The 17,367-nt window shown below is 43.9% G+C and overlaps 2 protein-coding genes across 10 annotated transcripts in view; both read right to left on the bottom strand.

Moving 5' to 3' along the window:
• Nucleotides 1–31, bottom strand: part of LOC102387873 (pre-mRNA 3'-end-processing factor FIP1-like) — a 46,990-nt gene extending 46,959 nt beyond the window's left edge. The window contains exon 1 of the mRNA XM_006032118.3: nucleotides 22–31. Coding sequence (XP_006032180.2) covers nucleotides 22–31 — 10 coding nt within the window. The remainder of the gene's footprint in view (nucleotides 1–21) is intronic.
• A 5,696-nt stretch (nucleotides 32–5,727) lies between these two features.
• LOC102387622 (cysteine-rich hydrophobic domain-containing protein 2-like) overlaps nucleotides 5,728–17,367 on the bottom strand; it is a 30,813-nt gene continuing 19,173 nt past the window's right edge. For 6 of the 9 annotated variants that reach the window (XM_025213802.1, XM_006032117.3, XM_025213803.1 and 3 more), the window contains 3 exons: nucleotides 12,882–12,938; nucleotides 12,579–12,638; nucleotides 5,728–9,751 (listed from right to left, as the gene is read on the bottom strand). In XM_025213802.1, coding sequence (XP_025069587.1) covers nucleotides 9,701–9,751; nucleotides 12,579–12,638; nucleotides 12,882–12,938 — 168 coding nt within the window. In that variant the 3' untranslated portion in view covers nucleotides 5,728–9,700. The other 3 variants (XM_025213797.1, XM_025213798.1, XM_025213799.1) reach the window with 3 other exon arrangements.

Genomic DNA, 17,367 nt, shown 5'->3' with positions numbered 1-17,367 from the left:
CGCCGCGGATGCCTGGCTAACGGGCCGCCATTGCTCTTTATTTGGGCTCCCGGAGGAGTGGGCGGGAGCCGCCAGGTCCTAGCGCCGCGCGGGGCGGGCGCCACACAGGTCCCCCCGCGCGTGAAAAACGGCGCCGCGCTCGCTACCGCGCATGGGTAGCCCACAGCCCGCGTCCCACGGAGCTGGCGCAGGGTCGTGCGCAGGCGCAGCGGGAGCGGCGAAGCCTCGGCGCGGCGCCTGCCCTTCGCCCTTCTGGGCGGGGCGAGGCAACAAAGCGGTCCCCGCGCCCGCGCCCTCTGCGGGGAGTGGGGCTGGGGCCGCCGGCGGCACGTGGGTGCGGGGCCTCTAGTGCTGGCGTTGCGGCTCGGTGCAGCTGCTCCCGCAAGAGCCACGTCCCTGCAGCGGCTTCTTGGGGGGGATACACAGACCCCTCCTGCAGGACTCCTGTCACTGCCCCTGGGGCTCAGACTCGAAATGCATCCCTGATGCCTTTCTTTCAATCATCCAGTCCTGGTGCTACTTGTTTCCCTGGTTTAGGACTCCTGAGCTTCCCAGATACATTAAAGATTCATCAGATTCACGGTTTTCTCAACCACGAGGGCCAGAAACTTACTTTGTTCGAAGAGGACACAAAGTTGATTCTTACGTAGGACACCCAGGCCTCGCTTCAAACATCACGAAACTTGCAATGCAATCGTGGGGTAGTGCCACTGTGCAGTGCCCGGTTAAATGGGTCCTAAACACAACAGCCCTCTAAAGATTAGCTTGCTACGCATGTTAAGGTGTTTCATAAGAAGTTAATAGAAGATATGTTTCATAAGTTAATAAAAGATATCCCATAAAAGATCTACTAAAATATAAAAAGATATCCCATCTACTCAAAGAACCTTGCATGCCTATGTCCTTAGACCAACACGGCTACAACCAAAACCCCCCAAAGAAGTTACTGACATTTGGAAGTGTCCTGCACTGAAATCATGGTGGTTTTAAAATCATTTTTCATTTAAAAAACTTCTGAAGGATACGAGCAAACAGGTTTACTGAATCTGAACATTGGTGGTTGTGTTTGTACTTTGGGCTGAGGTCAATGGGTTCATAAGGGGCGAGGAAAACAAATTCAGGGTTTAAGTGTGTATTTGCATTTATTACTAGTTTATACTATTACTGTACCTAATAAGAATCCTGGAATAATTCCCCCAAACCGTATCCTCTGGCTCTCAGTGTTCAGTGTTTCTAGCCAGCGGATGAGCACTTGCCTGGGGCTGCTCTCCGTTTTGTCTATTCTTTGTTCATGTTAGGCATCGAGTGTGGAATTGCAAGCTGTAGCATCAGCTGTATTGCTCACCTGTATCACCTCGCCTGCTCTCTGTCCACTAACTGTTGCTGCCTCGATTTCTAACATTTCAAGTTGTTGAACAACTTCAAGTTCTTGCTATATTAATTGATTAATTTCCTGCTTGTCCTCTAAACTTGAAATATTCCTCCCTGATTTACATTGGTCTGCTATGCACAGGGCTGTCCCTGGGTGGGGTTGGGGGGTGAATCGGGGTGATAGCTCCAGGCCCTGTGCTTTGCGGGGTCCCACAGACAGTGCCATACAAACCCCGCTGAGCACCACCAGCTCCACGCTCCAGCTGCTCACCATCCCCCAGGCCCCACACCCCTAGGGACGGCTCTGGCTATACACATCATGTCTAGGGATAGGCTTAACATCCTTTAGCTTCTAACCTACAGGAGCTTTAGGTATCTTCATTTTCCAAAGATCTAACACCTTAAAGATAAAGATGTTTAATTCTGGGAAACCCCAACATGCAGGGCCTTAATGGCACTGGCATTTCATTATTACCAGACAGCATGGAACAACCAGTACATTTTCTTTTTAGGTATCTTCTTTTTATTTAGAAACAAAATCCACTATAAATGCCCAGTATTTGGAATACCTCCACTGCCAAGGTGCACTTTTCATCCACACATTAAGTACTCCATAAAGAAGGTCAATATTTATTATCCCCATTTACAGACAGGGAAACCAAATCACCCAGCCAGCTAGTAGCAGAGCCAGGAAAATAGGGCTGTGTGAAACAGCACCGTTTCATTTCAACTTCTGTTTTGCCATTTCAAAGGGACAGTGTTTAGTTTCGTCATTTTGTTTCATTATGAAGCACTGTTCCATTTTGTTTTGTCAAAACTGTTTCGCTGTTTTGATGCGTTTCAACGTTTTGCCCATAGGCTATAATGGGGAATCATGAAAATGCCTGTAACTTTGCCATTTCTTGCCTGATTTGGATGAAAACTGCAGGGATGGTAGCCCCTTCTGAGGACACAAAGCCTGCCAAGTTTCAAGGAAATAGGTGGGGGGATTTCTGGGAAACTGCATCTCGAACTGCAAAAAGCAAAACTCGTGTCACTTGCCGGCAGCGGTAGCCTACTGTTACCGCATGCAGATCTGGGGGCCCACACCTCTGGGAGGGCTGTGCCGGACTCCTCCAAGGACTGTGGGCCCCCGGATCTGTGCTCAGGATGACAGGAGGCTGCTGCTGCTGCTGCCACCTGGGACTGATGCTGGGCGCACCCTGCGCCCAGCACCGGGAAAACTGGTGCTGCTGCTGGCCCTAGGCAGCAGTGGCAGCCTCCTGCCATCCCACAAACAGATCTGTGGGCCTGCGCCCCAGGGAGGAGTCTGGCATTGCTGGGAGGGCAGGTTGAGCTCCGTGGGGCTGGCGAAGCAGCTTGGAACGCAGCCCTGGTTCTCCCCGCCTCCCACCGCCGGACTGTACTCCAAGCTGCTTCACGAGCCCCATGGAGCTCAGCCCGGCGGTAGGACGTGGGGGGAGAGCCAGTGTCAGAGCCGCTCCAAGTGCAGCCCTGGTGAGCACAGCCCGGCAGTGGGAGGCAGGGGAGAGCCATTGGCCAGGGCTGCACTCGGAGTGGCCCCACCACTGGCTCTCCCACCACTGGGCTGAGCTCAGCGGGGCTGGCAGGGCCACTCGAAACTCTAAACGTTTTGAAATGTTTCCAGTGCCCTCATTTCATTTCAAAGCTGTTTTGAAGTCTTTTGCTTCATTTCGATTTCGCTGTTTTGAGCTCAAAACGTGTCAAAACAGCTTTGAAACTAAACACTCGTTGAAATTTCGCACAGCCCTACAGGAAAAGAACCAAGGACTCCTGAATCCTGGTGCTTTGTCCTATGGAGTAAGCCAGAGATGCCCTTTAGAGATATCTCACATTCAGACTTTTATCCTCCTTCTGAGCCCTCTGGAATGACATCCATACCAGGCAGTGTTGAAATGTCTTAAGAGAAAGGTCTACTGAACTTTTTAAGTCATTTAAGCCAGCCAGTTAACCCATGGGCTAACTGCTTTGTTTTCCTCTCTCCTACCACCCTTGCCTGTCTCAGCAGTGCTCCCTCTTCTTTCCTCCCTCCTTCCCTACTCTTCATATTCTAATCACTTTCTATTTAGCAGCTCTGCTTCTTGCAAGTCCCTTCACAGCATCTGATGAAGCAAGCTCTCTGCTTATGAAAACATATGCATACATCTCTGATTTAGGTAGTCTAAGATGTAAATCTAACCTGCCTTTTGATGGACTGAAGCCCTGCATGCTGCATTTAATTTATTCCTGAACTGAATTGGGCAACACAATTAATGCCCAACCCTTCAGGAGACAAAATCTCATCTCACTTGGCAGCGGAAAGGACTTGGCATATGTCAAGGGAGGCTGTAAATTGCAGTCTTACTCTGTTGTGAGTACAGGAAACGCAGAGTTACTTGAACTGTGTATAGCCTAGTTACAAGGATAGTAAGATCTTTTGATGGCTGTCTTGGTAGCGATGGTGAACTTATTCCAACTCTTACTCATCTGCATCCCACAGTGGTGTAGAAATGCAGCATTCAAATGACTAAAGAGGCATTGTATGCACCGCTGAGGTGTAAAGTGATTAAACAGTGCATGGCAGCCTAGGGATTGGTGCAGTCTCCTGTCTTCCCAGACATCTTCCATGGCTTTGTACACAAAGGACAAATTGAGTTTGTTCTGTAGTGACAAACAGTAACAGTTGGATGGCTGGAGAAACTCCCAGCCATTAATCAGTCTGTCCATGCCATGCACATTTTGTGCCATAGCCTGACGGGCAAGACATAAACCAACAATACTGACAATACTGTGATCTTTAACTGCACGTGAAAGTCTTCAAAACCTTGCTTTACTTTTGACAAACTTTAAAGAGTTTAGGTGTCCGTTCATAAGGCCTCAGATGTCTTGAGGACAGACAGCGAGAGATGCTAATGGCTGCAAATGTTACTGTCAGCTTGGCGCATGAACAGTACCTGGCCGCCCAAGGCAATCTAGGACCAAGGCAGTCCCTCACTTGCTTCCCCAGCCACCCTCCCCCCAGGTCTGTTCTCATCATGTCCGTAAGTAGGTGCTTCATGGCAGGGCTTCAGTCCATCAGAAAGGAGGTTAGATTGACATCTTATAGACTAGCTTGAGGGCTAGGGTAATAAAAAATTTAATTGCATAAAAATGTAAAGTTATGAGCCTAGGGCAGGGGTGGGCAATTATTTTGGGCAGAGGGCTGCTTACTGAGTTTTGGTGAGCTGTTCAGGGCTGCATGGGTAACCCTGTCCCTTGACAGTTGCCCCATCTCCAGTCACCATATTGGGACCGGAAATCCTACCCCCCTGATCTTTGCCACCAGAAGTCCCTCCCCTTGCCCCAGAAGTACTCCTTTTGAGAGGGAGGGTGCTGTAATCTTGAAACTGGGAAAAAAAAAACCCTGAAATCATATACAAAAAAAAAAAATCTACATAAATCAGTACAAAAATATTTGAATTAAAGTATCTAGAGGGGACTGCATAACAGCTCAAAATACAGTCCTACCATATACAGTGTGGGTGGTAAGGGGGTGCATGTGGCAGGGTGTGGTTGGGAGTGCCCTAGGGACCAGTGCTTTCCCTTTCAGCTGTGTGTACACATGCCTCTTTCAAAGACACACTTTTTCCATTATATAGAAAGCCAAGATGACTTGGTATATGAAATATTATTTAACAGTCTATCAACCTATACAGGATCTGGTATTGTACTGCATGTTCAGCTGGCATGTAGGAAACGTGGTATTACATTTGACAAGCATGTTCTCATGATCAGTTAAGGCTTCCCTGAAGGTGGAACTGTAGCAGAAGGGAAATACCACACTTCACAACACAACTCAAAATGCAGCAGGCTTCACAGATACCTTGGAAATGAAAAGAGGATTGTAGCTTGCTCCAACACTAGCATGGTAGAAAAAGCTCTCTGGGCCAAGAGTAAAACTGTTCTTTAAAAAAAAAAAAAAAAAGGCTCTCTATACCAACTGGACAGCTTCCATCAAGAAATACAGGTTCAACCCTGATGAATTAGATTCCACAGCCTGCATCTTCCTCGCTGCAGCAGAGTCTTTGGAGTTGGCTAACTCTTGATAATTTGGACAGGCAAACATGGTAGGGAAGAAGCGACTGAGCTGAGCCAGCTAGATCAGAAAGATGACATACCTCTTAAAACCAAAAATAAATATAAATGCAACTGCAGCAATGGGCGCAAAAAGGTGTTATCCAATTCCACACACACACACTGCACTAGTTGCATATTTTTCCACTTTGAAATTTAATTCAAAAAAACATTTTGAAAAGTGATTCAGATTAACCAGATCCAAATCCCAGCTTCTTTAATGGCACAGATGAATTCAGTAAATTGTAGAGACAATACTTATTTTGGAGTTTATTTAAAAAAAACAACAAACAAACTTCAAGGCAAGGTCCTATTAAAAAAAAGTGGCAATTTACTTGTAAACAGAATAAAAATGTTAAGGACTGAATTTAAAAAATGTTTTTTGTACAACTTAAAACAAAACCATTTTTTTAAAAATGCGACGCAAATAATGTTACAACTATATAAAAACACCAAAACAGAAAAACAAAACAAAAATATTGTAGAACAAGAGTATCACATAACATTCTTTACCAAACTGGTCAAAACTATTTACACTGAATATTAACAGTTTGACATTTTTATTGCTCAAATGCTAGTGTGTTTACAAGTAACTGTAGTAAACGGTCATCATGGGACACTATTACGCATATATCCATGTTTTTGCATATGAATTCTTGTACTTATTAAGAGAAGCATATGAACTTTTGTATTTATCAAGGCTACACTAAATTCAGCAAAAATGAATCCTGTTTCCTAGTCTCTCATACGTAATCAAATCTAAACGTTCTATATATGTTTACATTGGTCTTAAACATTTCTTTAGGTCAGGGTGAAATTAATTTCTGAAGTCAGTAGACGAAGGGTTTTCCTGCTCTGACAATATTCTATAACACTGTAACACTCCCTAATACACAACAAATCTGAAAAAAGAAATAAGGATCAAACTAGTGATATAGAAATAAACAAGACTTTGGTAAACAGTGTTTCCAGACCTGCTTTTTTTGAAACTCAGACCTCAGATAACTTCTAGTTCTTTTTTCCCTTATGTACAGTATCATCAATTCTTGTTCAAACAAGTCAAGGCACTTTCTCTTCCGTTTTACTACATTATGTAACCACTTTGTTGTACTGCTACAGACCTCTCCTCTATTAACTGCCTGCCATGAATAGGTTTTACAATTTCATATCTGAATACCTTAGTTTTAGCTTGTAACATAATACTATTTTGTAACACTGAAAACTGTCAGTTGAATGTTCCTGTTCATGCCAAGTGTAGTCAAGAGAGGATGGGTAGGCCGAATGCAGTACAGAATCTACAGCACCACCTACAGTTGACTGCATCTTAAGAAATGGGATCTATGATTTATAGATTCAAAAGAATACTGCATGCTGCGATCAATCCTATTTACCAAAAGATGAGGTTTGCTGTAAACTGCTGTTTTGGCTGTCATGCTCCTGACAAGTTGCTAATATAGCCAAAAGGTCAGGCATTACTTAGGTGTCTATTTTCACTTAACTTTTTACAGGGAGAAGATAAAAATTCAAAATAACCTGACATGCAGAAAAATCTATAGAATTTATGCACTTAAACAAAAGGCTTATTAATATTCAATATTAACTGGGGAAGCTCATGATATTCTCTCTCAGCCTGGCATGGTTTCATAAAAATGCATCGCAAGTCAGATGGAAACATTTTGAGCTCCATATCCTGAAGTCAAGAAGAGACTTGGCTCCTAAAACAGGGGATTGATGGGATCATTATTGGCCACAATACTGAGGAGTGCTTGGCATTTACTACCACTGGCAACATCACAAACTCTCCTTGGCTTGCCTGTCCCCTCAGCTGAAAAGGAATGTTTGAAAATATAAAATCACTCACATGAAAGGTGACTGGGGTTTCTGAACTATGACTTAAAAAAAAAAAAAAGGGAGGGAGGAGGAAGAGAAGGCAAGAACACAATTAACATGCTCTAGCATAACATTAAGTCTTATACAATTTGGGAGTTTAAGCTATCAAAATCTTATAGTTATTCTTTTTTGGCAACACTTACTGTTCAAAACCCTAATTCAAAGTTAAATAAATATAGACTTAAGCATGCTATTCCAGTTGTTATGCATGGTTAGTCTCTGTGCATGCTCTCCAAATCCCACCTCTTACAGATATGTCAAAGAAACAAAATATAGCAGTATGTATTGTTATGGGGACTCAATGAAAGTTGGAGCTGCATACTATAGCCAACACTATTCTGATACTATTTAGGAGGGCTTTTTGTACTTAAAATTTAACATACTTAAATGTAGTTGGACCGTTAGTTGCCACTGATCCATTAATGGAAATGTGTACAAAGCTAAGAGAGAACTAACTTTAGTGTTTAAGTTTCACAGCCTGACGCATCATTTTTGGCAGTGATGAACGGAAGCTGTACCACATGCATAGACGTTTCTTGCTTCTCAGCTGTGAGACAAGCAATATGGTGAGGAATTTGACTCCAAGTGGACAATATTCCTGCAACTGGCCTGTTATCCCTCACAACTGACAAAACAGTCTGTTAGAACTTTTGCCAACTGCAGCTACGAGAATGCAATGGATTAACAAATACTTCTTTAGGGTTCATAAATCCATACTGAAAGGGTAGAGATACATTAAAAGGAAAACAAGCTGAATATGAGAAGCTGTTTAGGTGTTAAAAGGAGCCAAAATAATTGCAAAGCAATGCCTGAACGCTGTTATGGTGATGAGAAAAATAAAATTCATTGCCACTCAAAAAAAACCCAAACCTTTTATGGTTCCCCATATACTATTTGACAACATCTGTTCTTCTCAATTACCCCCAACTCCTAGCTAGAAATGGCAAAGGGCCTGGCAGTTATTCTCCATTTGATCCCAATCTGATCTTCTACAAGTCAGAGTTTGGGGAGAGCTCTTGCAACCGATCAGGCAAAGCAAGAAGTCTTCTGAACGAGCTTGTAGATTCTAGGAAAACCGTTTTGGTTCTTCAGCCACTGGCCGAGTACAACCAACCAACATTTTTAGATATAAACTCTTTAAAAACTGACTCACATCCACCCAACTGAGTATTCTCAAATGAGTCTCAGACTTGCGGTGGAATTTCTTTGCTTTTAACAGTACAGTCTACAAAGAAAGCCAGTTTAGTTAACTGCTTATTGTTGCATTAGAAAAATAAGTTAAATGTTTCTGTAGTATTGATTTAACTGTCCGAAGTAGTTGCCTTTAGCTGTGACAGAGGTGTTCAATTACTAAAAATGTTTCTTTGTTTAAATAAAAAAACAACAAAAAAACTGATTTAGAACAAGAATATGTTTAAAAATACGTTTTTTATGATATTCTGATAGTAATAGCTGTTGCAGTTTGCTCCATGAATGTAACTTTTCCAAAAAGAACCTTAAAATAGTTTGCATCTATTTCAGGTGCTAACCAAGACACCTGAAACACTACACATTTTTAATCCACTTACTAAAGCAAAGTGCAACTGAACCCTACACCTGATAGTATGTACAAACTCATTATGGCTTCACCATAATAATGGTATGTGAATGGGTCCATACAATTAGAAGGATGCTAACAGATGTTAATAAATCTGTAGAACTGTTGGCAATACAATATTAAGAGCTATATTACATTCTGTAAACCTTGGCATACCACACTTCATATTATGCAAATAATCAATATTTACAAATCCATAGTGGGTAAAATAATTAACCCTCTAATGTAAATGATGATTTTGCAAAGTGCAGGACAAAACCAGTGCTGTTAATTGCAAGTCCTATGCAAGCAAGTTATAGTAAAATTATCAGTAACTACCAAAAGCTTACCTAGATGTTCCTACAGAGGATTTATAGGAATGTGACACTTAGGATGAAATACAGTATGATATGGAGTTAGGATGTACATTTAGAAACAGCAAGTATAGAAATGAATAAGGCAGCATGCTCAGAACAAGTTTTAAGCAGCACTGATGTTAGATCCTTAGTGGCAACTATATCAGTTCTTGTTAACGTTAAAAATTCAGAGTGCAACATAGAAGCCTTGTTTAACATAAAAAATGTGCAAATTGTTTTCTTCTTAAACAAAAGAAAATAACATCACGAGGAAGATATTCTACCGAAGACCATTTCTAAATCACAGCAAAGTAGGCCATCTTCTTTCCAAAATCATCTACAAGGCACTAAGGGTAGGAAATGACAGGTAACATGAAAGACTGAATACTGCTTCTCAGTCAGGTCGAAATATGGGATATTTTGGTAAGAATTCTATCAATATTACCTGTAGAAGAAAAAAAAGAAAGAAGCACAGAACATATTAACCAAGTACTTATACTCTTTAGCACAATTTCCAACCAGTGCTGAATATGCTTATGCCCACACACTACAGGACTTGAAATCTTTGGCTCCTCTAATTTATATTGGTACTAACTTTCTCGTTTGGGGGAAGGGGAAGAGGGAAGATGAGGGAGCAGGAGAGAGGAAGGCAGTCTTTTTTTCAGACGCAGGGGCTAACAGGTTCAGAACTTAAGATGTGTCAGCCTGAAGTGGACCTTGAGGCATCAAGCTTTTGGCTGAGTGGCTTCCCCGAAGAATAAGAGGCCATCTTCATGCCCATTTGAAGAGCAGAAGCAGGGCTGCCAACTGTCTGTAAATTTATGAACAGTCTGTAAAAAAGCAAGGCTAAAACACTCATCTGTATAGTTTGCTTATTTTAAACAACCATCTGTCCATAAGAAACCAAGAAACCATGAGCTTGATTGAAGATCCAGATGCAAGTGGTGATGGACAGACAGAGCAGAGCAGTGACATCTTGTGTCTGAGTTGGAGCACAGCGCAACACTCTGCAGGAAGCTCTCTGTCAGGGCTTTTGGCCCACAGGAGCCTCTGTAGGCCCCCCACTCGAACCCACCTGCTGCTGCTGTATCCCAGATGTTGCCAGCCTGTAACAGCTGCTTGCCTCAAAGACAGGCCAGGCTGTGTGGGCCTGGACAGTCTGAGCCACCAGGTCAGATAGGGAGGGAGGTGGTGTGGCTAGGATGAAGCTGCAGGGCCAGGAGAGAGGAATAGGTGGGAGTGAGTGCAGCACAGTGTAAAGCCACTGCTGCAGTCAAGTAAGACTGTGTTAAAACCTGGTGTAAACCTCTCAATCTAAATCCAGCCCTTGTTACTGCCATCCAGGGTCTGGCAGAAAGATTACATTTACATTAGGTAACATGTCAGTAAAAGAGTTATCAGCAAGTATTCAGGTTTTCCATTTGCCATGGAAAAACATAGATTTTCTCCTTTGGAAGAGAAAAAACTTGGGAAACTGCTGGTTTCCCCTTGCAGGCTTACAGAGCTCCAGCCTGCAATGGGCTGCTTGGAGCTGGGGAGAGTGGGACACAGAGGATGCCACATGCACATGGCAGCCAGGCAATATGGTGGAGAGCAGCTCCTGCAGCTTCCTCCAGGTAAGTCTATGAGGGTTGGGGACACAGGTGATGCATAGGCAGGCAGTGGGGGCACAGCAGGATTTGTGGCCCCCCAGAATTTCTGCACCCACAGCAGGGTGTGAAGCTACAGCCAGGCTGAACCAGCTCTGGACTGGAGATACTTTTGTGGCCCAGCGGGCAGGAGCTGGTGTGGGAGGGAGCTCCGCACTGCCATGGCCACCAAGGTGAGGTGCCCACCTGGCAGCAGGAGGGGGAACAACTCTGCACTGCTACCACACCTCATTTTAGCAGCCATAGTAGCACAGCACTCCCTCCCACACCAGCTCCTGCCCGCTGGGCCATGAAGGCAGCTTCTACCCAAAGTTGATCCAGCCTGGCTCCAGCCCCATGCCCCACTGTAGGCACAAATCTGGGGGGGCACTAACACCCCACCCCCATGATGTGTCACCTGTGCTCCCCCGCAACGCGTCACCTATGCCTACATTCCCCCTTCCTCACACACCCACCCCATTCTCCACATACTGGGGAGATGTGGCCTGGGGGTGGGGGCACTGGGTCAGGAGCGAGGGGCACTGGCAGGGTCAAGAGGCTGTAGATTGGGAGTGAGGGGCACTGGCAGAGCTGGAGGGCTGTGGCTTGGGAGTGAAAGGCAACAACAGGGGCAGGGCACCAGCATATTAGAGCTGCTCAATGCCACAAAGCAGCAGGGGGGACAGCCACAGCTGGATGGGAAATTGGTGAGCAAAGGGGGCAGAGGGAGCTTTAATTTTCCATGATAAAACCAAAATCAAATGCCAAAATATATAGGTATTTAGTATTTGTTTAATTATACTGATGGAGGCACTGGTAGGCTTCCAAATTGCTTTAAAATTGTAAATGTATTAATAAACCATTGTGTTCAATTGATAACTATATAAATAGTCGTGTTTCATTTTAATTGAGGAAAAACACAGATTTTGGAGTTTATCAGAATTTGGGATTTTTAAACAGAAAAACAAGGATCCCTGTTTATCAATTAAAAATTTGCAGGGTGTGAAGGAAAGAAGAAAAGAAAAAAAAAATAAAAATATATACATATGGGTTTTTTTCAGCCTGGCAACACTGAGAAGGTACTTGGACAACATGGACATATCAAATGCATTTTCTTAAGATGGATCTATTACCTCAATAATTACCTACAAAGCCCAAAACAAACCAAAGTTCCATTAACTAAACAAGACACAAAAAGTTAAAACCCCTCTAAGCCTATATTATACCATATCAATTCTTTATTGGTTAGTTTTCATTACACAGCTACAAACTATGAAGAACGTTTCGTCAGAGACTTCCCAACAGGTGTACAGAAAGAAACTTAAGGACTGTTTAAGAGTTCAGAGGATGTGTAATGGTAGCTAGAGGTCAAGGCTCCTTTACCAAATGCAACTTCTACCATGTCTCTTATGCAGGGCTCTGTCTGTGCAGGCAGTATTACCAAGGAGAAAACGTTTACCAGTGACAACGTATAAGTTCTACTATGTGCAGCCGCTGCCTGCACTAAGTTTCCATCTTGTGTTTGTCAGATCAGGCTGTTTAGGTAGCCAAAAGATTTCCATGGAGAGTGATAATTAATAGGTAATGCAATTAAACATTAAAATTACACTGATGTTAGATATTAAAAGTAACAAAAATACTTACATATTCCATCATATTGCTAGTTTCACATTTCCTTTTACTCAGCTTCCAGTGCAAACCCAGCTAAGACAATAATTATTGTAAGATTAATAAATACAATGACATTATTTTTAGTGACATAGTTAAATATTGCTAAAAATTATGTTATTTAACATCTAGGGCATTTCAAACACGTAAAGTGCAAGATGAATTAAGAATTTCAGCTCCAGTCCTAAAGCAAAGTAATAAAGTTCCCATATTCCAGCTGTGGAAAAATCTTATTTGTAAATAAAAATGAAACAACAAGAGATCCATAATCTTATTTACCTTATGATATAGTCTGTTATTTTCCCATTCTAACAACTTCTGAATCGATCTTCTAGTCTAGGAAAGAACACCAGAATAGCATTAGATGTGGCTTAGCTACCAAGCTCTCACATAACTCTTGAAATTATAGTTGCAATTCAAGAAACATAATCAAAATTATAAATGTGTTAAGAAAGGAGAACTAAGGAAGAATTACACCTTGGAAAAAGCTTGCCTTTCCAACTATAATTCTTTTATATAGAGGTGCGCCAATACATCAATCTGATATTGGATCAGCACCAATACAAAGAAAACTGACTATATCGGAAAACAGTCTGATGTGGCCGATAATTAGGCCACTAAATGCATGTGCCCGTGCACACCCACAGCGCAGCACACAGGTAGTGAGGAGCAGAGCCCAGCAGCGTGGAGAACTACATGCAGCTGGTAAGCCTGTTGTGGTGAAAGGGAAAGGTGGGGGGAGGTTGGTGGATCAATGCCCCCCATGGTGGAGGAATGGGGCAGGGGCTGGGGCAGGCATGGGACACAGCCGTGTCTCGTCCGGGGAGGGGCAGCTCCCGTCACTGTGTGCTGCTGGTCCAGGAGCAGTTTGTTTGGTGGCTCTGGCTGGGCAGTGCCTACCCCAGCCCCTGCCCCACTCCTCCTTCACTGTGGGGGGCACTGATCTGCCCCCTTACCACAACAGACTTACCAGCCGCACACAGCTGTAGCAGAAATCGGATCAGTATCAGCCGATATGCCTCCTTAAAAATCGGCTAATCGGTATCAGCCCCAAAAATCTCTATCAGTGCACCTCTACTTTTATGTACAGAAAAGTGGGAGCCTCAGAAAGTTAAGAAAATGGTTTGTTTCCCTGTGTCTATGGGGAAGATTTTCAATCTGTCCTGCTCCCCTTCCCAACCACACAGTGTTAGGATTCTTTTTAGACTCAGTATTTTTGGTGGAGCATATACCATATTCCATTTGTTTTTTTGCCAAAACATTGCACTCTATTCAGTTTGGTCATGGTGATCCAAACACTTGACCCTAGCATTCCTTACTGCATCTCTTGTTTAGGAAAGCAGGTATGCATCTTGAAAGGTCCTGCTAGGACAAAACTAAGCTAGCAACCGTAGGATCTAAATCGACTGCCCTGGTATTCTGCTTCTGCACTGACCCCTTTATAGTATAGTTAAATTCAAAGTCTTTACTCTTTATTATTCAATAACCCATCAAGAGATTGACCACACTTATGCAAGAGATTGCTTCTTTCAGCAACCATGTTCAGGCTTTCCATGGCAGTTATGTTCTGCCTGAACAAGGCATTTGTCAACATACTAAAATGAGGCCTTTGATAAGGGAATAGGTGCTGGGTAAATTAGTATATTTATATAATTAGTGGAGGTGTTCTGGCAAAACATGGGTGGAGGGGAGAAGGGATTGGGAAAAGGGAGAGGGAGAAGGGGAGAAAACAAGAACAGCCATCAACTGGAGAGTGCCTTTATAGTCAGTGAAAAAGTCCCATTCTTTGCAAGATCGGGACTTCCAACAGTTAGTTGCCTAGCAGGTTAAAACATAATGATTTTCAATTCCAAGATCAGGTTCTGAAGCCTTACATGAGGTCAAATATGAAATGTGTTTCACAGTAGCCTTGTATTGTCCTATAAAGCTTTGCCCCCAGTCACAGAAACAATCACCTGTTTTGGTCATTTACACTCACAAAAGGACCAAGAACATTACAGAAGAGATATTGCAAGGCAGAGCTGGTATGTTGTATACACAATCTGTGAGCATCACCCTTAACTCCAAGCTACTCTATTGACAGAGAGTAGACTGAGGCTAGACATCAGGAAGCACTACTTCACAGTCAGGGTGGCTAGGATCTGGAACCAACTTCCAAGGGAAGTGGTGCTCGCTCCTATCCTGGGGGTCTTCAAAAGGAGGCTAGATAAATCACCTAGATGGGGTTGTTTGACCCCTGCACTTTTTCCTGCCCATGGCAGGGGGTCGGACTTGATGATCTGCTCAGGTCCTTTCCGACCCTACCATCTATGATACTATGAAACTATTTTTTTGTATTTAAAAATTGGAGAGATAGCATTACATTTCCCTACCTGTGATATAACCCATACCCTACATGTGATATAACCCATACATTTCATCTGGTGGAATTTAGTGCAGTCTTCTTTCAGGTATTAGAAGTGGGAACAAACCTACAAAACAAGAGAAAGACCCCATCTTTTGACTGCCTACACTATCATCCTAAATTCAGAAAGGATACAAGTCCTGACCTGAAACCAGGAAAACAAACAAAAAGAATGTGCTCTTTTCTCCTTTAAGAAGCTGCATGATTAATACAGACTTACAAAGAGGGTGGGGTAAGGATATGATGGTCTTACCATTTTTGACTTGTATAAATCAATTAGATAGGTGCATGATCATTTAGAAAAATTAGACATTTAAAAGTCAGCAGGACCAGATGAACTTCATCCATGAGTGCTGAAGGAGCTGGCCAAAGTCATCGTAGGACCTCTGGCAAAACTCTTCCAAAACTCATAGCGCTTGGGGGAGGTCCATGAAGACTGGAAGAGGGCCAATGTTGTGCACATCTTCAAGAAAGGGACAAGAGAGGACCCAGGGAACTATAGGCTAATTAGCCTAACTTGTATCCCAGGCAAAATCCTGGAAAAATTCATCAAGGAGTCTGTGTGATACGCTTGCAGAAGGTAGGATCCTGAACGAGAGCCAGCAAGACTTGGTTGTGGTCAGGTCTTGTCTTACCAATCTCATCACCTTTTATGACCAGGTAACTCACCACCTGGATAAGAGAGAGGAGGTCAACCCTTGTATATCTAGACTTCTGAAAGGCCTATGATTTGGTATCCCATGATGTTCTCATGGGAAAATTGGAGGATTGAGGGCTTAACTGCTTGACAGTTAGGTGGGTAGGAAGCTGGCTATGGGGTAGGACCGAGAGTTCTAATGAACGGATCCGTGTCATCCTGTTGAGACGTGGCTAGTGGTTACCCTCAGGGGTCTGTGCTTGGTCCAGTGCTTTTCAACATCTTTATCAATGATTTGGATGTGGAGGTGAAGAGTTCACTGGCCAAATTCATGGACAACAGCAAGTTATGGGGAAGCATGGTCACGATTGAAGATAGGCTGCAAATACAGGTGGACCTAGACAGGCTGGAAGTTGGGCGGATCAGAACCAGATGAAATTCAACATTGAGAAGTGTAAAGTGCTCCATCTGGGGAGAAACAACCCCTAACATACTTACAGGTTCGGTGGCGCCAAACTGACTAACATCAAGACTGAAAGGGACCTAGGGGTAATAACAGACCATAGTATGAACATGAGCTGTACAATGCTGTAGCCAACAGAGCAAACAATACTTCGGCGGTGGCAGTCCCTCAGAGTCAAGGATGTTATCCATCGGGCTTGATGAGTCCTCAGGTGACTGAGGAGCCCGATACTGGATACACACATTCTTCGGCAATGGGGGCATGTTGTTGCATGGGGGAGTGGGATTCATCGCCCCGGGTCGGTCTCTTTCTCCTTCCTCCGCCACTGTCATTCCATCTCAGTATCAAGTTGTTGGGCCTCGAAGTAGTGCATGCCTTGGTGGACCAGGTGATGCCACACCAAACGGTCAGCAGCTTTGCTCCTCCCAGCCATTCGTGTCAATGCCTCTGTACTTAAGGGCCACCTTGAGTGTGTCTTTGTACCGTTTCCTTTGGCCCTTTGAGCATTGGCCAACAAGAGAGCTGGGAAAAGAGAATCTGGTGAGGGAAGCGATTCTCGGACATCCGGATGCAGTGGCCCATCCATTGGAGTTGATTTTTCAAGAGCAAGGCTTTGATGCTGGTGGACACAGCTTCATGGAGGACGCTCACACTGGTCCAGCAGTCCTCCCATTTGATCCCCAGGATTTGATGCAAGCACTGCTGGTGAAAGCTCTCGAGGGTCTTAATGTGGCATCAGTAGACGGTCCAGGTTTCACTGCAGTAGAGGAGGGTGGTCAGCACGACAGAACGACAAACAATACTGTGGCATGCATCAACCGATGCATCTCAAGCAAAACCAAGGAAGTGATTCTTCCGCTTTATTCAGTGGTGGTGACTGCAAGCCGGAGTAGTGCATCCAGTTCTGGGCGCTGCACTTCAACAAGGACATGGAAAAGCTTGAGAGAGTCCAGAGTAGAGCCACCCATATGATCAAAGATTTGTAAGGCAAGCCATATGAGGAAAGGCTGAGGGGCTTGGGGCTCTTCAGCCCAAAAAAGAAAAGGCTGAAGACTGGTAGCAGCTTACCGCTACATCAGGGGAATACATCAAGGGCTTGGTGAACAGGCCTACAAAGGATGGGAGTCACCTCCAAGGAGGATTATTCTGCACTGGTCCGGTCCTGTAGGGAGCATACCAGGAAAGCCAAGGCTGCAACTGAACTCCAACTAGCTTTGAGCATCAAGGACAATAAAAAGTCCTTTTTCAGATATGTGGGGAG

The sequence above is a fragment of the Alligator sinensis genome, unplaced genomic scaffold (genome assembly GCF_000455745.1).
Source record: "Alligator sinensis unplaced genomic scaffold, ASM45574v1 scaffold626_1, whole genome shotgun sequence".
NCBI classification, from domain to species: Eukaryota; Metazoa; Chordata; order Crocodylia; family Alligatoridae; genus Alligator; species Alligator sinensis.
Note: the sequence above shows the minus strand (reverse complement) of the source record. Positions and strands in the feature narration are given on the sequence as shown.